The sequence below is a fragment of the Theropithecus gelada genome, chromosome 9 (assembly GCF_003255815.1).
Source record: "Theropithecus gelada isolate Dixy chromosome 9, Tgel_1.0, whole genome shotgun sequence".
In the NCBI taxonomy this organism is placed as follows: domain Eukaryota; kingdom Metazoa; phylum Chordata; class Mammalia; order Primates; family Cercopithecidae; genus Theropithecus; species Theropithecus gelada.
Window position 1 is genome coordinate 108917361 of NC_037677.1, and position 23168 is coordinate 108940528.

The 23168-nt window shown below is 43.1% G+C and overlaps 1 protein-coding gene across 1 annotated transcript; it reads left to right on the plus strand.

Moving 5' to 3' along the window:
• The first annotated feature begins 130 nt into the window (after positions 1–130).
• On the plus strand, positions 131–21485 carry TECTB (tectorin beta). The gene is made up of 10 exons (XM_025397455.1): positions 131–284; positions 1007–1197; positions 2543–2685; positions 2791–2863; positions 9945–10048; positions 10189–10272; positions 14321–14483; positions 15732–15804; positions 18556–18588; positions 19710–21485. The coding sequence occupies exons 1-10, from the start codon at positions 209–211 to the stop codon at positions 19757–19759; spliced, it is 990 nt and encodes a 329-aa protein (XP_025253240.1). The 5' UTR covers positions 131–208; the 3' UTR covers positions 19760–21485.
• Positions 21486–23168: the final 1683 nt, after the last annotated feature.

Genomic DNA, 23168 nt, shown 5'->3' on the forward strand with positions numbered 1-23168 from the left:
CTAACAAGAAACAATTAGAAGTGACACAACATCGTTGATCTCCCTTGAAAATTTCCCCAGGACTATATGTGTGGCTTTGTTCTTCTCTTGATTTTAACTTTTCATTCATGTTTCTGACTTAGAATGATCGAGGCTCAGGCCCTGGAAGGACCGTAAAATTTGGCCAGCTTGGTTTGGACACCTGGCAAAGACCAGGTTCTGAGAAGCAATGGTGATGAAGGCCTTTGTCCTGTTGGCCATCTTTGCAGAAGCCTCTGCGAAATCATGCGCTCCAAATAAAGCAGGTACGTCCTCGCCACAGTCCATTTTCCTGGGAAGAAAAGTTTCCTTTTACAATGTTCAGCACTTCTGTGCTTGTTATAAAAATGCAATGACGGAGCCAAGTAGAAAAGTACTTAAGTCCCCCTACCACCATTATCAATCAGACTTTTCCCAGATGGAGCAAAAATGTATTGGATAAACTCAGATATTTTTTAAATTAGAGAATGCTTGCTGTATTTCACTCTCTTGCTTACACGCTCTCTCCCCACATCCCATTATTTATATATATATATATATAAAAAACATCTCCACTTGTTTTTCCATTCAACTATGGAATTTCTATCCTGTGCCCTAAATCAGTATTTCACAATATTATGCATGAAATTGACATTTAAAATGTTTAAGTTATGTGCTCATTGTGATGGAGATTTTAATATATATTTGTATATGTCTATTACATCCTATCTGTGGTTTCACAGATATATTCTTTAAAGTTCCAAATGGACTAATTTTAATTCCACGTTAAATGAGGTGCGGTCATTAAATAAATGCAGCAAAAACTATAGGAGTGACTCTCCAATGACTGAAGTTTGGGGAAAACGTTCGTCACAGCTGGTGAATAGCAGGGAAGGTGTTTTTAACCCACTGCTTTTGCATGCTCAGGTGTAGCTGGAACCCACTGTTCTTTATGTAGGTTAGCATGATTACCATAACTGATTTTAAACCATACGTGTGCTCTTTCCAGATGTCATTCTTGTGTTTTGTTATCCCAAAACCATCATCACCAAAATCCCCGAGTGTCCCTACGGATGGGAAGTTCATCAGCTGGCCCTCGGCGGGCTGTGTTACAACGGGGTCCACGAAGGAGGTTACTACCAATTTGTGATCCCAGATTTATCACCTAAAAACAAGTCCTATTGTGGAACCCAGTCTGAGGTAAGACCAGGCCACACAGTGTAGAGTTGTTTAAGGTAAGGCAACTGGATCCAAGAATGAGATGTCCACCATCCGTCCTTGAAAGGATTCAGAATGTACCCACTTCCTTTTAAAGGTCAATCCTGATTCCCAAATATCCTGGAATGTGAGTGTTATTTAACATCTTATCTTCTGCCTAGTTTAGATAACTCTTTTGGCTTGACCCTTATCCTCCTAATTTGTTGCCAAAGCCAGTGAAGCTATCTTCTAGTAGAGCAAAGTACATTTCCCACTTTCAAGTTCTGAGCCTGTGCTCACAAGCTGCCATCCTTCCTGGATCGGATGGGTGAATGGATGAGCCATTCTCTGCCTAAGACCGTAAAGTGGTGATAAAGCGCATTTGGAAGGGCAGTTTAGGGAGTGACCAATGTATAACACAACTTCTAACTCCGTCTTGTGAAGTGCCCAGGATGGGGTATCATAAGATAATTATTAGGAAACAGATGCCCTCTTAACAAGTATCATATGACAGATGAGAAATCTGAGACTCCCCAATAAAGTCACTCGTTCAGGGCCACAGAGCCTGTAGGGGTGGAATCACGAAAGGAGGCTAGGTCTCCCAACCTCCCCACCAAGGTCTAGCATTCCTACTGCCCTACCTGCCAGAAGGCTGTGTATCTGTCCATCTCAGAGCATGAAAGCAAAGAGCTTCCAGGGCCAGCTCCTCTTTCTGAAGGCTTCACAAGGATTCAGTGATTTAATGGGAAGAGTCATGAGCATGATTAACAAGACGCCATGTCTTTGAGTATATCCTGGTGAACTAGAAATCATCTGTATGGTCTCAGGTCGGTCACTTTTCAAGTGGATGTTCAAGATCCCCTCTAGCTCTAATATTCTGTGATTTTAGAGCCCAACAAGTCAGAGGAAAGAGTCTCAGAAATCGTGTTTATAGTCAGAAGAAGGAAAGAGCAAAGAACCAGAAGGGAACATTCTAGAAACTGGAGATGGGTGAAGCATTCATTTAGGATACTTGGACAGGAGAAATGGATGAAGAGTTGACCTTGGGAAATAGAGATTCTTGAGCCAGTTCTTTTTGGTCAGAAGCCCAATGGGTACATGGAGATGTTAAAGCATACAACATCAACCTAGATTGTTTTTAAACACTCTTAGTTGAATAAACTAAGGAACCCTTTACAAAATTATCAGTTTACCCACAGACAAGAAGAGTTGATGCCACTGTCAGTGGCAGACATTCCTGTCTCCCCACTGGACTTGTTTCTGAGCCATCTTCCCGCACTTTTCCCAGAACCCTTATTCCCATCACGGGGACACAGATTCATCCTGACTGTCTCCTTTCTTTGTCCAGTACAAGCCACCTATCTATCACTTCTACAATCACATCGTTTCCAATGACAGCACAGTGATTGTAAAAAACCAGCCTGTCAACTACTCCTTCTCCTGCACCTACCATTCCACCTACTTGGTGAACCAGGCTGCCTTTGACCAGAGGTAAGTTGCTGTGCGGCATGAAGGGCTGGTTGCCTCATGTGTGTGCTGCAGGTCCTATCAATCAGTGTGTTTCAGTCCTTATGCAAAATTCTCTCCCCTTTTCAGAGTGGCCACTGTTCATGTGAAGAACGGGAGCATGGGCACATTTGAAAGCCAATTGTCTCTCAACTTCTACACTGTAAGTAGCCTCCAGGTTCCCATTACTTCCCTGTGGCCTTTCTAGGAGATGGTGGGATGCTTCCTCGGTATTCAGTCTTCCTCAAGCTCTGTGCAGAGCCCCATTCTTAAATTCAAGTTGGAACATAAGCTTTGGTTTAGCTTTAAACTTCTTTAAAAACTAAGTGTCACAGAAAGTCAGATTCATAGACTGGATAGAAGAGCTGAAAGGTATAAGATATAAGCTATAAGACCAACCTTCCGGCCAGGCACAGTAGCTAATGCCTGTAATCCCAGCACTTTAGGAGGCTGAGGCAGGCGGATCATTCGAGGTCAGGAGATCAAGACCAGCCTGTCTAACATGGTGAAATCTCATCTCTACTAAAAAAAAATACAAAAATTAGCCAGGTATGGTGGCACGCGCTTGTAGTCCCAGCTACTCGGGAGCCTGGGGCAGGAGAATTACTTGAATCCGGGAGGTGGAGGTTGCAGTGAGCCAAGATGGCACCACAGCATTCCAGCCTGAGAAACAAGAGTGAAACTCTGCCTCAAAAAAAAAATAAAAATAAAAATAAAAACACCAACCTTCCGCAAAGATATAAGACCAACTTTTCCATTTTACAGATGAGAAAACTGAGGCAAGGTCAATAGACAATAAGACAGCCAATGTCTGATTCTTGGTCAAGATTAGTTTTCACTACAACCCACTCCAGAGATTTATATTTCTGATCTAGCTCTTAAAATTTTTGGCACAAGGTATTGAGGTTCCTGACTGGGACAGGGCTAAAGAGAAGGATTGGGGTCGGCCTCTGCTGCCTAATTCTTTTGTCTCTGAAGCCTTTCAAGTAGCGTTTCCTACTTGCTTAATTTAGGCAGGCTGCCTATGTTGACATAGAAGTTAAAGGCACACTTTGGTCTCTCTCAAAATAGAGTGCTCCAGAGAAACTAAATATGCAGTGGCCACTTGCCCAGCTGCCCTCCTCTTTAGAAGGGGTGCTTTGTTTCTTCAAACCTGCAGCTTGCATTGAGGACACATGCACACAGAGACACTGTCCCGGCAGACTAAAGGAAGATGTGGGCAGAAATACAAACCTTTGCATAGAACATTAGAGCCAGAGGACCTCCTTGGAAGGGCTTCATGTCCAACCCATTCACTTCTCAAAGGAGAAATATCATACTACCTGTAACTCCATTAACTTTCAACTCTTTAAACTTGCTTAACCTGCTGCCTGGAAGCTATTAGCCCTGCTGAGCTCAGAAGGCGAGAGCTGTAAGGGATCCTAGAATAACCTAGTCTGTTTCACAGATGAGGACCAGAAGCCCAGAGAGAGGAAGGATTAGCCTGAGAGCCCACAGGTAGTTCAGAGCAGTGGCCAGTCTTGAACACAGATCTCCTAGATATGGTCACTTTGCTTACTGCAAAGGGAATGAAACTCATTTCAAGGCCCTTTGAAGACCTTGTGTCTAATTCTGTATTCAAAAATGTGATTCTTTTCATTAAAGAGGGCTCTCCACATTGTAAAAGTTTCAAGATCCCGCAAAATCTAGATCTGCCCCTAGCCACATACCACTAGCGGTTAAGTACTGAGAAAAGGAATCCATACAGCCCTTGACCTATAATTGGGGGCTAAATACAGCATGGGCCACCAGGGTGATGATAAGGTGGTGAAACCGCTACAGTCACTGATGAAAGCCATCCGGAGAGGAAAATAGGCTTCCATGCACTGACAACAGTCTCAGGGGACTCCCTGATGACAGGCTGCCTTTGCTACTGAGTCCCTGTCTGGAAGTGAATAATTATTGTTTTAACTGGACAAAATTATAGATATGATCCTATGAAGGTTTTACAGCAGTAGGCAACACGGAGACACCAGGATTGTCAAAAATCATCGCCCACCATCAGCCTTGTAGAGCTGAGCTTCAGGCATACACAAAACATCAAGTCTTAGAACTGGAATGAGCTTATGTTCTTTTAAAAATAATAATAATAATAATAAGAGACATGTCCTCAGCATCCTCCAGGCCATCCTCTGGGCTGGACAGACAGATAACGGGACACCCCCTTCAACAAGTATAAAACTAAGGGTCAAGCCTCCCCTGAGGCCCACCAAGACCCTTCTAGGACAAATAGGCCTCAGCAAAGAAGGGATTGTGCTGTCTTGACACTTTCGTACTGATTAATATTCCCGCCATGGGATCAGTTCCCTATGCCTGACCCATGTGGTTGGTATTTTTTTCTCCTCCCTTCTTCCGCTTTCAGAGAATTCTTATGTGTTTCTGAAGCAACAACTGCTCCCTGCATATATTTCCATCAAATTACCAGAAAGAGAGCTGTGCCCTAGATAACACAATGGAATCAATGCACTGCTAATTGCTTAGGATCCTGAGAGCTTCAAATGCTGGGCTCTAAAAGCACCAGTTCTACTCAGCAGGCTTCCTCCTTCTTTTCTCTCCATCCCCCTCCCGCTCACTCTTGACAATATCCCATGGTTGGTATTCCTAGCGAAAAGTTATTTTGACCCTCAATACAAAATGAAGGAAGGTAGTTGGCTTGCAGAAACACCCTAGTGCTGTGGTTAAGAAAATGGGCCTTCTCAACAGACCACTAGTTTGAAGCCTTGTTCCATCATTTACTAGTTGTGTGACTTTGGGCAAGTGAGTTAACCTCTCTGGGTTTCTATCTCTGCATTTGTTAAACAGGGATAATAATAGCACTTAACCCACTGGTTTGTTATAGGATTAAATGAAATAATCTTTCGGAAGCACTTAACACAGTGCCTGGCACATGTTAAGTGCCCAAGAAAGTAGCCCTTCTCATCATTGTAGACTTTGACTCTATTTAAAGTGGAAACTCTGAGGGCTTCTAGCATTGTTACCTTTGTAAGGCTGAACATCGATGTCAGTGTGGGATTATGTTGACTTTTATTCAGTCAAAACAGTACTGATCATTCCTCTTAGAGAGAGAGAAATGAAAAAGCTTAAGATGGAAAAAATGCAAGCAATAGAGGCCAAAATCATAGACTCCAAGAGTCAAAACAAACCTCCGACGTGGTGAACCTCGGCTTTCCACCCAAAGCCCAAAACCCTTCTGCAAGATTGCTGTGGGGTGGCCTCCCCGCCTCTTCCAAAGACAATGATATTTGGGCCTTCCCATTTTAGATCAGCTCTGATATCTGACACCCTGAACTCTCGCGCATGTGTCCCGGTTCTGTCTTCTGAAATAATATCATATAATTATGTGGCTGACAGTCCTCCAAATATCTCCACCTTCTCCAAGCTAAACCTCTTGTCTCTGTTGGTGGTTCATTCACCATCCTAGTCACTCTTCTCTGAATATGATCCAGTTGCTCAGTACCTCTATTAAAAAATGAAGCCCAGAGTTGAAGTGTTATATTCTAGACTTTATTAGACCTGTGCAGGCCATCAAGGGTCAGAGGTGACCTTCTAGGTTTTGGAAGATTCCAGGAATGTGTCCTAGGAAAATAACTTTAGGGCAGTTTTTTTTTCACCACTATTTCACATGGAGCTTATAAGCAAAAGCAACTGCAAGATTTTTCCACATGAACTATTGTTAAGCCAGGTGTACTCATCCTTAACTTGTGACACCGGCTAGTTGTGACTCAACCGTTCGGTAAAGTAGTCCCCTCTTACCCACAGTTTTGCTTTTCATGGTTTCACTTACCCGTGGTCAACTGTGGTCCAAAAATATTAAATGGAAAATTCTAGAAATAAACAATTCTTAAGTTTTAAATTGCACACCTGTTCTGAGTAGCATGATGAAATCTTGCACCACTCGCTCTGTATTTCCTGGGATGTAAATCATCCCTTTGTCTAGAATATCTACACTGTAGACACTACCTATCTGTCAGTCACTCAGTAGCCATCTATGTTATCAGATCAAAAAAAAAAAGTAATATATATACGGTTTGGTACTCTCTGCAGTTTCAGGCATCCACTGGGGATCTTGAAACATATCTCCTGTGGATAAAGGGAGGTTACTGGATCTGGAATAGGTTTCTAATTTTCACATTATAGAGAAGGTAGGGGAAAAATTATTCCAAGCATTGCCTGAGCTGCTGGATGAGAATATAAAGAACTCAATCATTAGTGTTCTATTTCAGAAATTGCATTAATGGTGCCAGCTCTGTTCTTCACTTTGTAACAGAACCAGGCAGGTTCTTCCATGAGGAGAGGTATTATTCCAATATTCTAACATTCTGCTGGCTGGTCCCTGGCAGAAAGAGTTGGGAGTAATACCTCTGACAGGCTTGGGGACTACATCAGGGTCCCCAGGTAAGTTCCCATATTTGAAAATGGCCTCTCAAAATATGACAAATCTCAGAACATAACAAGGAACATTAAAAACCACTGTAAATCTGCCACTTCAACTTGCATATTAAGCCAGTAGATCCCTTATGATTAAAAACATTATTATCCGATTATTGCAGCCATTTAAATGGTGCAGGGGCTGACAAATGGGAGGAAGCAACTGACTTCTAGGTGACTGAGTCAGGGAGCCCTTGCTGGACTTGCCATCAGTAAAATACTGTCAGAGGCACTAGGAAACTAAAGAGATTCTGAGTCCTCTTAGCAAAGTCTCTGTGCGTTTGATATGTGAGGGGTGAAGTCCATTTTATTTTGTTTTTGTTTTTTTTATCTTTATTTGTTATTTTTATTTTAAGTTTAGGGGTACATGTGCAGGTTTGTTACATCAGTAAACGTGTGTCATGGTGATTTGCTGCACCTTAAACGTGTGTCATGGTGATTTGCTGCACCTATCAACCCATCACTGAGGTATTGAGCCCAGCATGCATTAGCTATTTTTCCAAATGCTCTCCCTCCCCCAACCCCACCTGCCAACAGGCCCCAGTGTGTGTTGTTCCCCTGCCTGCGTCCATGTGTTCTCATTGTTCAGCTCCCACTTATAAGTGAGAACATGCACTGTTCCTGTGTTAGTTTGCTGAGGATAATGGCTTCTAACTCCATCCATGTCTTTGCAAAGGACAAGAAAGACCATTTGACCCAGCAATCCCTTTACTGGGCATATACCCAAAGGAATATAAATCATTCTATTACAAAGATACATGCAACCCAAAGGAATATTAATCATTCTATTACAAAGATACATGCCTGCATATGTTCATTGCAACACTATTCACAATAGCAAAGCCATGGAATCAACCCAAATGCCCATCAATGATAGACTAGATAAAGAAAATATGGTATGTATACACCATGGAATACTATAAAGTCCATTTAAACTAAACATCCTTGCTGAAATCCATTCCTCCTGCCACTGTCTACCTATTGCAGTTCTGCAAATCTCCAGGTCTATGAAACTCAATCTTTCAAACAGTAACCTGGTCTAAGCTTTATTCCTCTATTACATAAAGTCACAAAGGTTATGCCCATTTTGCATAGGAAGAAACTGAGGCCTGAAAGGCTGACTTGCCTCTAGTGTGTCCCAAGTTAGCAGTGGGAGCTCGGATTAGCCCAGCATCCCTGCCCTTCCATGGTAATGCTTTTGTCTCTGAAAGCTAATCCACAGAGCAGTTCAAGATTGTTACTAGAATTGAATGAACTCAAGACTAAGAGAATGGAGAAATCAGCCTCCTTTGAGTAAGTCAAACAGAAACACTGCTGTTACTCCTAACAGCTCACCCAGCATGTCTTGATGAGAATGGTAGGCAAATATCACATATGCCAGGCCAGTGATCAGCACCTGCTGTTCCTGTGCTCAAATCATGGTGTTGACTCCTTATTGCCCCACTGCACTCAGAGTGTAAGATCCAGTGTTTAGTTTTTTGAGGTGTTTTTTTTTAGAGTCTCACTCTGTCACCCAGGCTGGAGTGCAATGGTGCAATCTTGGCTCATGGCAACCTCCACCTCCCAGGTTCAGGAGCTCTTCCTGCCTCAACCTCCAGAGTAGCTGGGACTACAGGGATTACAGATGCCTGCCACCACACCCAGTTAATTTTTGTATTTTTAATAGGGACGGGGTTTTGTCATGTTGGCCAGGCTAGTCTCGAACTTGTGGCCTCAAGTGATCTGCTTGCCTCGGCCTTCCAAAGTGCTGGGACTACAAGTGTGAGGCACAGTGCCCAGCCAGCCCCAGTCTTCTTGATCAGTCCCCATAACTTCTCTAACCTCACCCAAGCCCCGCTCCCCACTCTCCACCCTCCTGACTCACTTACTTACTCCGGCCACACTGGCCTCCTTGCTGTGCTGCCAGCCACACTCCTGCCCCAGGGCCTTTGTCCTGACTCAAGCATTCTTCCATGGATGGCCACATGGCCCCAATCTTCACTTCCTCCAAATCTTGCTCAAATGTCACATCCTCAGTGAGGCCTCCCCAACCACTGTATTTAAAACTGCAACCTGCCTTTCCTCATACTCCTGATCTTCCTTATCCTTTTCTGCATATTTTGCACCTTTTCTAGATAATGTCCTATGGTCTAGAGTTGCATATTATATCATTTACTTACTTATCGTTTGTCTCCCCTGCTAGAATATGCCAGATCATTGGAGGCAGATACCTTTGCTTTGTTCGCTAACAAAATCCTGACATAGAGTCCATCCCAATATACAGAACAGTGCCCAATATGTAGTAGTTGATCAATCCATTGTGGCTGTGATTGTTATTGTTGATGATTGTACTGGGAATCAGATCCTACACTTCCCAACCCACGCTGAAATCTGCTCAGGCAAAAAGTAGAAACAAGTGAGGGCAGAGCGGGGTGTTGTATGTGCTCGGTCCCTGTGTCCTTGGGCAATTCAGTATAACACAGTGCCTTAATATCCCTGAATTTCACTTGTTTCCCATTAGTCAAATTTCACTGGCGTAAATGAGACATACGGTGTGTGCCTCACCATAATGAGAAAATCTAGAATACATGATTATATGACGTCCTCATCCCTTCTAAGACGGCAGAGCATCCTAAAAGACAGAGTTTCTCTGCTCCTGGAGGATCGCTCTGTGGTCTCACGTGCTTCTGTCTTTGGGTTGATTCTCATCCCCACCCCATCCCAATTCATCTGCTCCTGGCAGACCCAGCTGCTCAATCTGAATGGTCATAATGCCCAGTGTCAATTTCCTTCCAAAGAATGCCAAGTTCTCCATCAAGAAAGAAGCTCCCTTTGTCCTGGAGACATCCGAAATCGGTTCAGACCTCTTTGCAGGAGTAGAAGCCAAAGGGTTAAGCATTAGGTAAGTACATTTCCTCCAAGTTTATATGTTTAAATGCAAAGAAATAAAAAAAAGACTAGCTGACATACTTTTTAATCATCAGATATTTGCAGGCATAAGATTCTCTGTTTCAAAGTGATGCCATTTTGTTTTATTTCCAGGTTTAAAGTGGTCTTGAACAGCTGTTGGGCCACCCCCTCGGCTGACTTCATGTATCCCTTGCAGTGGCAGCTGATCAACAAGGGGTAGGTACACTGTCTAGAGACAGGGCTGAGCAGTGGAACCGAGCATTTATCGGGCTACTTTGCTCTGGCGTGGCAAAGCTTGGGAGGAAGAGGTGAAGCCTGCTGGAGTTACATCAGTGACATCCTCTGTGGTTCCAGGCAAAGGACAAATACTAAGAAACAGGACATAGGGCATCCTAGGGACTAGATACTGTTCTGAGAGCTTTATCTTGTATCAACTTCTTTAAGCCTTACAACAAGGAAGGTAGTTTTCCTATCATCCTCATTTTACAGATGAGGATACTGAGGCACAAGAGAGGGTAAGGTCTCATAGTAAATGTGTGTGTGTGCGTGTATGTGTGCATGTGTGTATGTGTGCAAGAGGAAGTGAGCAGGCTGAATTCAAATCCAATTATTCTGACAACAGAACCATGGTGATGATGACTAAATTAAATAATCCATATCGAAAGCTTAGCCAATGGTACCTGCTAGAGAGTCCAACCATTTTAAATAAGATCATTGTTTTTATTACTAATTAGGTAGATAGCCAGGAGCTCTTACAATCTGGAGTAAAGCACTAAAGTAGTACTAGAAGTGCGCCCTAGAAAAGCAATGCCGGAAGTCACACACGGGATGGTTTATAAACATGCATGGAAGGGAGAAAGACCAGATTACAGGCCCTGGCAGCTATTGTGCAAGAGCGATAAGACATGAACTGCTATTGTAGCCAAGCGAATGAAACAAGGTAATAAAAAGTAGGGAGACGCTTCTACAGGAATGAGAAAATGTAGGAACAAATCAGATTGGAGGTGGAGGAAAGGACAGTGTGAGAAACATGGGGAGTAATGGGAAAAAATGGCTTTGTGTTCTTAAATCTCTGGACTACGAAGCTGAGGAAGAGTGTTTGGATTTGGCTGTTGGAGAAGGAGGTTTTTGGATAAGGAAATATGATTCTCGCTGAATTCACCAACAGACATGTTAAGCTTCAAATGATGATTGCCCAGAAGTACTTAGAATTCCACTGGAAATCAGAGGAGAGACAGAGCTAGACAAGAGATGTGGACATCATGCACATAATTAGCAGTAAACAAAGAAGAGAACATTCTCTAAACACAGCACATAACAGACCAATGTGCCTGTGTTATTCTCAGAACCCATCAGGCCAAGGACAAATTAATGTCAAGGATAAAGATAATTAGATAACTAAAGTGGAGCTATTTTGAACCTGTATTTTTATTTAGCAAACACTTATACAGCTCTTACAATATACCAAATATTGTTCTAGGTAGGTGTATTACAAATATTAATTTATCTAAATGTCATTAATTAAATCCTCTATAAAGTAGATAGTACAATAATCATTATTTTATAGAGGAGAAAACTGAGGCACAGGTCCAGAAACGTGCCCGAGATATGGAGCTAGTAAGGAGAAGGCCTGGGATTCGTACTCAGTCAGTGTTACCTCCCGAGTGGCCTGGACAGGACAGGCTGGCTGAGGCACGTCTACACAGCCCAGCAATGCCTCCTGTAGAGATGGCAGCTTAATTTGGGTGTTTACCTCACATCTGCCATTGAGTGATTCAATTCATTTAGCCTCTGTTAGCAATGGTGCAATTAAATGACTTCAGGAATTCTGAAATAACTTATTGACCTGCAGGGACCTGAAATTGCTATCAGGCACTGGGAACCTCTCTCAGGCAGTGGTGACACTAGGCAAAGGCTTCTGCCACCCCTGGAATCATCTCTCTGCAGGGAGTTCTAGTGCTGTTGTTCCCATCTGGCAGATGTGCAAGATGGCTGAAAAAGGGATGCCTGTGGCCTTGGGTGGTCTGCACAACTGTCCTCGAGCTCTAGTGTACACACAAACTGCCTAGGGTGCTATTACATATGCAGGTGCACTGTAAACCTACCGGATCAGGACTCTGGGGAAACCCAGGGAATCTGCATTTCAGCACAGCCAGATGTAAGACATCCCGATCATTTCTACATTCTTCCTAATTGACATGGCACCTCAAAGTTGGAGATACATGCACAAAGTTCAGTGTCAAAGGGGAGAATGGAAAAGTCCACTCCCACAATCTCCAGATGATTTTTGCTCACACTGGGCCCCTTTGGAAAAAAACCCAGTTTACAAAAGTTCCTGGAGAGATGGTAGGAGATATATCATCAGGAATTTCCCTGTACACATGGATGCCCTGAAAGCAGCGTACTTATCTCAAAGAGCAATCCGACATGGGAAAGGAGGCTCGTGCAGAGAGGGCATAAAAGCCTCCTATGGGCTTCCACCATCTAGAGGCAGCTGCCACTGAAATGTGGGTACTGCAGCTGGTGCCAAGAAGCAGCAGTGCCAAGGCATCTAGACCTGCCTATTTTTTGCCTCCTCCCCACCCCCTGACAAAGCTCTGCTTACATTATTTTCCACTGGCTGACACCATGCCTGGGGCACTCTGGCTGCAAAGAGCTATTTTAAGAACTCCCATCTTGAGTTCATATGAGGATCTCGGGTTTATTGACAAAATGATCCTACAGAAGTATTGTTTCACAACTTGGAAAATGCCACAGTTTCATCACTGTTCAGAGCCCACCACACACAGACCCAGCTCTGACCCCTGGTCCAGATAAAAACGTACGGCATTCCCTCACTTTACTCCCTCACTCTCACACTTGACTTCCTTAGCTCCTGGCTTTAGCTTGGCCCCCTGTTGTCTGTTTCTGAGGGAATGGGGGTGGGGTAGAAAACGTCGTGAAGGTTCCCTGAGGTAACTGGACCACTCTCTGGCATGTGTGCCAAGTTTACAATACAGGAAGAAAGATGCTTCAGCGTTGCATTAATCTGGGGCTTGCTGTGGTGCTGTTCAGTGGTCTGACGCTTTCGATACACAGACCTTTTCCTGCAGAGGGACAGACACTGGTACCTCTTGTTAACTGCAGATAACAAACCCCCACAATGGTGTGGGCTTCTCTGTACAATCCCAAGAATGATTGTGTCTGTTTCCAATACCTAGTTAAAGGAATGGCACTTAGGTAATCAGTCTTTGTTAAATGAAAAAGTATGTTTGCTGAAACCAAGATTTCTTAATGTTGGCACCTTGACATTTGGGGTGGAACCATTCTCTATTGTGGGGGCTGCGCTGTGCACTGTAGGATGTTCAGCAGCAGCCCTTGTCTCTGCCCACTCACTAGATGCCAGCAGCACTTCCCCTAGTCTGGATAATCACAGTGCCAAATGTCCCCTGGGGCACAAAGTGGACCCCCAAGTGAGAACCACCAGCTTAAACAAACGTCCATCTGTGTCATTTTTTTAACTGAATTATTACCTTTGAGACTTTGGAATATTATACAAATATCATATTCTCATTATAGAGAATTTGGAAAAACACATGAAAATACAAAGAAGAAAACCAAAAATGTCTGTAATTTTATCACTTTGTATCAGCCTGTGTTAACATTTAGATGGTATCCTTCAGTCATTATTTCTGTACTTATATTAAAAACGTGACCACATTTTTACAAAGGTAACTATGTAGATATATATATAATTTAAATAATATACCATAAATACAAATTTTCAATGCAAAACCTCACAGTTCACACACAGAAATGTGTTGGGTGTGACTTGAGCTTAGGCAGCTGTGGCAACAGGGGCAATGCTGCTCCTGGTGCCATTGTCCTTACTTTGTATATCCCTCAAGGGCTGGACATATTTCAGGGCTGTATATCCCTCAAGGGCTGGACATATACTTTGTATATACCTCAAGGCTGGACATATTTATCTCCTAGGGATTTGCTTTCTTTGGGACACAGGTACAACTTACTAAAAGTGTAGCTCTTATAAGTCACTCCCCTCCCATTGTACCTTGTCTGTAGAATGCGGACAGTCATACCCACTTCCTAGCTCATCAACTTGACCTCACAGTTGTGAGGATCAAGTGAGGTGCTGCTAATCAAAATGCCTGGGAAGGTTAGAGGCCATATAACCACCTCAGGAGCCTTGTGTGTAAATTGCTCAGCAGCTCTTGCTGGAGTTCCAGGAGGTGACAGTTCACTCTTCTTCCCCCATCTGCCTCAGCTGCCCCACGGATGAAACCGTCCTCGTGCATGAGAATGGGAAAGATCACAGGGCAACCTTCCAATTCAATGCTTTCCGGTTCCAGAACATCCCCAAACTCTCCAAGGTGTGGTTACACTGTGAGACGTTCATCTGCGACAGTGAGAAACTCTCCTGCCCAGTGGTGAGCTGTCTCTCTCCAGAGGAAAATGTTACCCAAAGGGCACCAGAATTGGAGGAGCTGGAGTTTAAGCGGGGAAATCATAACCAGGCCAGGGCAGCTGTGTGCCAAGGGCATCTGGAGGAAATGGCACTGAGTGTAAGGGCAGATGCTCGTGGGGGCAGATGCTCTGGACCCTATCCGCCCTGCCTCCAACAACCCGCATGGTCTAGCATGTATCACCTAACCTGCCGGGACCTGCTTTCTCATCCTTAAGTAGAGTGTGATCAGTAATGATGGCCCTTCCCTCATCAGAGAGCAGTGTCGGTAAATGAAAGTGATAACAGACATGGAAATACTTTGAAGAAGTGAAAAGGGCAAGGGAAATTCAAGGTCTAGGTGGCAGGGACAGGCTGTGGGCATAACTCAAAGGGTGAGTGCTTTTAGTCTTGACTGCACAGCCCGAGGGTTCACCTCTGTGACTTCAGAGAGATGCTGTAGAAAATTCCGACACTGGGTCATGGCTGATTTGACCCTTGTGACCTGACAGGCTGTGCTTTAACAAGCCAGCAGTCATCCTGGTGCTCACTCAAACCTGAGAACCACCACTTAGACACGGACAGACATGCCAAATCTCAAACTGTTCTCCTTTCTGGTCTCTTTCAACTGGAGACCTCGGTGTTTCCAAAGAGGCTGCTACCCACATAGCCTATAGTAACCAACAAAAATAAGGTCATAATCTCTATTGCTATTGATTCATTTGGCCAGAAAATGGTTCTTTATGAGCACAAATAGCAAAAGGGAAAGAAACCAGAGAGTGCAGAGCCAGGGAGAGGATGGGAGAGACACTGTACAGTTGATCAAAGGATAAGTATCGGTGCCATATTTTTAAAAAGAAAGAAACGAAAATGAACCAGAATACATTTGCAAGTGTCCGTTTCTGTAATTATAGTGGCGAGAGTGATAGTAAGTAAAAGTCTTATCAAAGGAAACGGTATCAATCCCTTCCACACTCAATGACCTCTTCCAGCAGGATTCCCTCTGGTTTGAAGAGTTAACAAAGTAAAGCTTTCTTTTTGAATTCAAGTTGGAGAAGGGATGAACAGTGTCTCTCTTTTTGAAAAAAGTAACTCATATCTGTTGACCGGGGAATTGTGGCTCCATCCCATTTGTGACCTTTTTAAAATGTCTTTTCTTTCTCTTTTCTCCCCTTTGCTCACTCGTCATCCCACCTTCCCCGCTTCTCTCCCCTCTGCCTCTCTGGGTCTTCAGACCTGCGATAAAAGGAAGCGCCTCCTGCGAGACCAGACCGGGGGAGTCCTGGTCGTGGAGCTCTCCCTGCGGAGTAAGCGTCTCTGTTTTCCAAACGGTTGAGTTCACTCTGGGCTGCATCCACAGGCACAGCCGGTTTGAGCATTTTTACTGAATTGCCAAACCAGTTGTGCCTGTGGGCACAACCTTTGTCTGCTCCTGGAGTCTTCTAGCCAGGGGTGGGGAACAGCTCAAGCCAAATGAAGGAGTTGAGGTTTGTTATCTACTCTGGAAGTTCTATCTGCACCCTAAATTCAAATACCCCCAAGAAATAAGGAAGTGTTGAGCTTCCAAACAGAGCATGCAGTGAACAATAATAATAGAAAATGAGATGTCATGGGGCCGGGCACGGTGGCTCACGCCTGTAATCCCAGGACTTTGGGAGGCCAAGGTGGGTGGATCACTTGAGGTCAGGAGTTCGAGACCAGCCTGACCAACATGGTGAAACCCCATCTCTACTAAAAATACAAAATTACCTGGGCTTGGTGGGGGCATGCCTGTAATCCCAACTATCAGGAGGCTGAGGCAGGAGAATCGCTTGAATCTGGGTGGCAGAGATTGCAGTGAGCTGAGATCACCACTGCACTCCAGCCTGGGCAGCAAGAATGAAACTCCGTCTCAAAAAAAAGAAAAGAACGAAAGAACGACAGAGAGAGGAAAGAAAGAAAGAAAAAGAAGAAAGAAAGAGAGAAAGAAAGAAAAGGAAAGGAAAGGAAAGGAAAGGAAGGAAGGAAGGAAGGAAGGAAGGAAGGAAGGAAGGAAGGAAGGAAGGAAGAAAGAAAGAAAGAAAGAAAGAAAGAAAGAAAGAAAGAAAGACGGAAAGAGGGAGGGAGGGAAGGAAGGAAGGAAAAGAAAAAGAAAGAAAGAAGAAAGAAAAAGAAAAAAAAGAAGGAAGGAAGGAAGGAAGGAAAGAAAGAAAGGAAGGAAAGAAGGAAGGAAGGAAGGAAGGAAGGAAGGAAGGAAGGAAGGAAGGAAGGAAGGAAGGAAGGAAAGAAAGAAAGAAAGAAAGGGAGAAAATATGTCATGAGAATGTCATGGGCACGTCAAAAAACCTTTACTGAGTACCCAGCACTATCTGGCCTGAGCAGGGTGCTAGGATTTCAGAAATAAATGTGACCTACGCAAGCCCTGTCCTCAAGGGATTTACTGTCTAGCAAGGAGAGAGATGTTAGACACTAAGGGAAAGAGAAATTACTGTTAAGGGGGTGACAGTGGGCTGGTGCCATGGTTGCACAGTTGATCATCACTAATGTGAAAATCCAAAATCCGAATGCTCCCAAATCTGAAACTTTTTGAGCACCCACATGATGCTCGAAGGTCATAGTCACAGGAAATGCTCATTGTAGCATTTTAGATTTCAGATTCAAGGTTTTCAAGTTAGGGATGTTCAACCAGTATACTGCAAAGAGTCAAAAAAAAAAAAAAAATCTGAAATCTGAAACACTTCTGGTCCCAAACATTCTGGATAAGGGATATTCATCCTGAACAGAGCAAAGGGATTCAACCTAGTGCAGGGCTTTGCAGAAGAGCTCTGCTGACAATCTCCAAGTGAGACCCGAAGGATAGTGTGACATGAAGGGTGGGCAAAACCTGTGGGAAGGCAGGAAGCAGTAGCGGCTCTATCTTAGAGGACAGTCACCAAGCTAAGGCCAAGGGCCAAGGGCCAAGGCCCAGGTGCCACCTGGTTTTGTGGCCTGCAAATTAAGAACAGTTTTCACATTTTTATATGGTTCAAAAACAGAATCAAAACAACAATATTTCATGACATGTAAAAATTATATGAAATTCAGGGCCAGGCTTGGTGGCTCATGCCTGTAATCCCAGCACTTTGGGAGGCCAAGGCAGGTGGATCACCTGAGGTCAGGAGTTCAAGACCCAGCCTGGCCAACATGGCAAAACCATGTCCCTACTAAAATACAAAAAGTAGCCGGGAGTGGTGGTGCACACCTGTAGTCCCAGCTACATGGGAGACTGAGGCCAGAGAATCACGTGAACCTGGGAGGCGGAGGTTGCAGTGAACAGAGATCATGCTACTACACTCCAGCCTGGGCAACAAGAGTGAAACTCTGTCTCAAAAAAAAAAAATTATATGAAGTTCAAGTTTCAGTGCCTTTAAAGAAAGTTTTATTAGAACACAGCAACACTCGTTCACGTAGATACTATCTACAGCTGCGCACTGCAACTACAGGGTGAATTTGTGGCAGCAGAGATGGTATGGCCTGCAAAGCTGACAATCTTTACTATCTGGTTCTTTTCAGAAAGCTTACCAACCCCTGCCTTGGAGAGAAAGTATTGTGAGATGAAACTTTGTAAACCCCCAGTATAAACTGTCTGAAAGGCAACGGAGCACCTGATGGTTTAATCAAGGGAGGATTGCGGTCAGGTTTTGTGTTTTACTTATTTATTTATTATTTATTTATTTACTTATTTATTTTTTGAGACTGAGTTTCGCTCTGTTGCCCAGGTTGGAGTGCAATGGTGTGATCTCAGCTTCAAGCAATTCTCCTGACTCAGCCTCCTGAGTAGATGGGATTATAGGCACGTGCCACCCCACCCGGTTCATTTTTGTATTTTTGGTAGAGACAGGGTTTCATCATGTTGCCCAGGCTGGTCTCAAACTCCCAGCCTCAAGTGATCCGCCCACCTCGGCTTCCCAAAGTGCTGGGATTACAGGTGTGAGCCACCGCCCCCAGCCAGGTTTTGTTTTAGAAATATCACTCTGAGACTTCTCCTTTCCGTGATCTTTTCTTAAACTTTCTGCATTCTCTCTCTTTACTCACTACAGGCAGGGGATTTTCCAGTCTCTATAGCTTCTCAGGTAAGGAAAAGAGACACTTCTGGGATTTCGTGGGGCTGTGCTGTTAAAAGGCAGTGAGTATTTTAAGAGAAGCTTAACTTTGGCCCCAGCAAAACTTTTAAGGATTGAAAATTATAGTTTAAAGCACACCCGAGTGGGGCAGAGGGGGCGAGATCAAGAGGTCTCCCTCTGACCAGCCCCTGAACTCTGAAGAGAGGGAGGAACTGAAGGTAAATTGGATGAAGCAGAACTGGACCTCACTTCCCTGTCTCAGTAAAGCCATCCCCAGATGGCTTCCCTTGGGTTCCAAAATTTGGAGAACAAGATTTTCAGTGATCTGTTCATTCAACAAATATTTGGATTCCTGTTACGGCTCTGTCTTTCATTAACTGAGTGACCTTGGGCAATGACCTCACCCCTCCATACCCCAGTTTCCTCTGTGGAATTGGGCTAATAATTGCCCCTGTCTACATGGCTGTGGTATAGATATTTAATTACAGCTAAGGGCACTGAACAATGCCCAGCAAACAGCAAATACCCAGTGAGGGTGAGCCATGATCATGATGACTGTACCAGGAGCTGGTCTTATGGCTACTGCCGTGAACAAGACAGACAAAGCCTCTTCCTTTGCTAGTATGTGCAAAGTATTTGGGGTGCGATGGGGGACGTGATTTAGAGAGCGGCCAGGGAAGCCCCTTAGAGGAAGAAACGTTTCAGCTAAGACCCAAGATCTCACCTGAATAAGAAGGAAGCAACTACATGAGGAGATGGGGTAAGACAGTTCATTTATTCATAATCTCACAGCCAGATTTTGCTCTCATCATTACAGGAAAATCATGTAAATCAACTTCTAAAACTCCAGTCCTAGATTCTCATCATTTTTAAGTTCTATAGTGAAAGCCCTAGAGTACAATGCACCATCACTGATTTCTATTTGTCAGAGGTCCACAACCTAGGTTTATCTGTCAGGTTCTTTGAACTGATAAATGTGAGCTACAGAATCCCCAAGAGATGAACAAAATCGACTTTGTCTAAAATGTATGGAATTTTAGGAAGACCCCTGAGTTGACTCTTGTTAATTCTTTTGTTAACCCTTTCAGAACTGTCTCTGAGTGCCATCTCCCTCCCCTTCTGGTCCACAGATGTTCTCCACCACCTCATCATGATGTTGGGGATTTGTGCCACGTTGTAGGAGTTAGCCAGGCAACTGCCGCTCCTCCACCCACAATCATCCTCAGCAAATGACAAACACATTTATTGTGCTGCCGAAAAGAACTAACAGAAGACCACATTGCTGGGGAGCAGAGAATAGCACTTTGCCAAATATGCGCTCCAATCATTTCTGTGAATTTGGTGATGCTTTCTTCTTTCTAAGAAAAAGTTAGATTACTTCCTAAAAACTCAGATTATTCCCTTAGATCTCACAGTCCTTCTAAAGCTGTGGGAGAAGTCTCCTTTCTCCATACTCAAGTCAGGGCTGCAGTGAATTCCTTTGAAAGCTATTTTAACTTTAAAAGGTTAGCATACCCAACCAAGTACCGCTGAGCATTTTGAAGAGAATATAGGGTGCAACTACAAAGTCAACGCTAAATACAGAACACACATTAATAGCTGACTTTGCCGAAAAGGGGCTTTGTCATTGAGGCAGTATCATTCTACCTAAGGACCAGAGCTGAGCTCCCAGGCAGGGGGTTCCAACCTTTCAACTGATGACGTGGGAGATGATGTGGGAATCAGAGTGGAATACAATAGTTTCGCTCAAACCTAATGATATAAAGGAAATGGATTCTTGAAAACGCCTAGTACTGACCTAATTTGTATGTATTATACCATTTGTTAAATATATAAACATGATATAGGTATAAACTCTGTTTTTATAGCAGATGTATACTTCTAAAGTCAAAATAAAATTACAAATTAAATAGGAATGTTTGCAAAAAGAATAACCACAAGAAGAATACAACTCACATTAATTTAACATAATAACATGGCATTGCCCCAGTGAAACCGCTGCTGGAAACATGACTATAAAGTGACTCCAACGACACAGGGGTTGTGAGTTTGGTGACTCAATCCTACAAACAAATGCCTTGTGACACTCAATGCTATTTTTCTCTATTTGCTCTACTAAAAAGTTTTCATTTGTAAGAAATGGTCTGATCTCATTTAGCTTTCACTTAAACATCGAAGCTTACATCTGGTTTTGTCTCATTCACTTACGATGATTAGAATGAAGCTAACACAAAATCAGAAACACAAATGCAAATGTGGCCAATGAAATTATGCAGTAGCACATCTTGGTAACTGGCCACCCCAGTGATCCAGAATATGCCCATAAAAATGATTTACATTGTCAACAAAATACAAACTGAAATTCTGGTAGAGAATTGGCTGGACTGTGATAGGAAAAGGCAGAGTTCTAAGTTCTTAGTTATGTAAAGACTTAATTAGGAGGCTTATAATTTGAAAACAACACATGCATTTGTCTCTCTGTATTTAATGTATTTGAGAAGTTTTGCAATCTTCAGTTTGATGATTCTTTTACAACTTGTGTTAGTGAACTCAGAAATTAAGCTAGTTATGAAATATCCAGATACATGAAGTATATGTTTGTTGAGTAATAGGCTAGAGTAAAATGACTCAGTCTAGTCTAGATTTGGTCCCTAAGCTGGAATTCCAACGAGTTTAGGATCTCTTCTTTCTGTAAATTCAGATTTTTTTGTAGTCAGGAAAAACAGAAGACATATTTTATTGGTTCTAGTAGAAAACTCTTAAATAGCATACTCATAGCCATGTTCAAATCCTTTGCTGTCAGAATAAACCAATGTTCTATTAATTTTGCTGTATTTCATCATTGTGTTTTATGATCTTGTATCTCTACCTGGTGCTATGGAATAAATAAAATGCCTTAAAATAAATAACCTATGACTATAGTTTACAGTGTTAATATATCATGTTGATAGCTAATTCCCCAATTCTCCCAGGGGTTTCTACAACTAGAACTTCTTAGACTCGCATGTATGCCACAGACTTTTTTTTTTTTTTTTTTGAGATGGAGCCTAGCTCTGTCACCCAGGCTGGAGTGCAGTAGCATGATCTCAGCTCACTGCAAGCTCCATCTCCCGGGTTCACGCCATTCTCCTGCCTCAGCTTCCAGAGTAGCTGGGACTACAGGCGCCCGCCACCACACCCAGCTGATTTTTTGTATTTTTAGTAGAGACAGGGTTTCACCGTGTTAGCCAGAATGGTTAAGACATTGATTAACATTTTGGGGAAAAGGTCTTTGGGTCATCCCTGCCTATAAAGCCCGAATGTCTCTCACCAGCAACTGGATGTGTTTTGACTTGACATTAACTAACAGCCTCATGATGTTTGATTACCCTTCTTCTCTCATAACTTCTCCTTTGAGAAAATAAGATAAAGTACTCTCAAAACAATCTCTTGTAAATTCTCATTAGTTCTAAACACAATAGAAACATTAAGAAAAAGAAGAAAAGTAATTCTCCCCTAGGTATCCTTAGCTGACATAGAAAAAATACTGAATATAGATTTAGAAGAGTGTTCTTATCAAAATTCTTAGTTGTGACCCATAAAGACACTCTCGCTTTCTCCTTCTCCATGTACGTATGTGTGTGTATGTATGCGTGTGTGTATATATATGACAGTGTGCATATATATATGTGCATGTGTGTGCATATGGATGTCTGTGTGTGCACATGTGTGTTTTTGTGTGTATGAGTGTCTAGATGCCAAATGTTTATGTTATGATGTTCAATAAGAAAGGCAGAACTAACTCTATATTACATGAACATAACTTATGTAAGCATATGGGCTAGGGCTGGAAGAAAAAAAGACACACACACACAATACAAAGACATGATAATAATAGGCAACTGCCTTACCTGGCCCCATTCCTTCATCTGCATATTATTTTCTAATATTCTTTTAATGTCACAGTGATGGATTGCTCAGTTACTGCTACGCTTTTGTGTATAGCTCTATTAGTCTTTAATATTGCTTTATGACATGCAATTATGCTTTCTTCTCCCTAACTAGACTGCAAGCTAAAGACCAAGAGAAAGTTTATATTCTCTTGTGTACCCCAGAATGGCATAGAGTAAGTGCTTAATAAATGCTCCTTGGATTAAAGAATGTTCACATGAATAGGTGGACGGGTGGATGGGTGAATGGACGGATGGATGGATGGATGGATAGATGGATAAGTGGATGGATGGATGGATGGATGAGGACTATCCTAGCTCTCTAGGAGGCCTCATAGTAGAGGTGGCCTTGTTTCCTTTCATGGTTGAGCAAGGTGTTTGGGATCCAGAGCCATTATCTCAAGAAAAGGAGTTATGGGGAATGAGAAGATAAATTTGGCCTACTGTCTCCATGCTAAAGTAGCAGGAGAAAGTCTTCCTCTTCTCTCCACATAAATACCTTCTGCCTTCTCTCCCTTTAAGTATCAGTCTAAAGCCTTCAGTCCCCAATGCTGAAGGCCTCTGGGGAGGAGTGAAGCCTACCACAATGAAAACAAAATTTTCATATAGAAAACAGAGCCTGTGATGGATGTAGAATTCAGTCTTCCCTCTCTGGGCAGA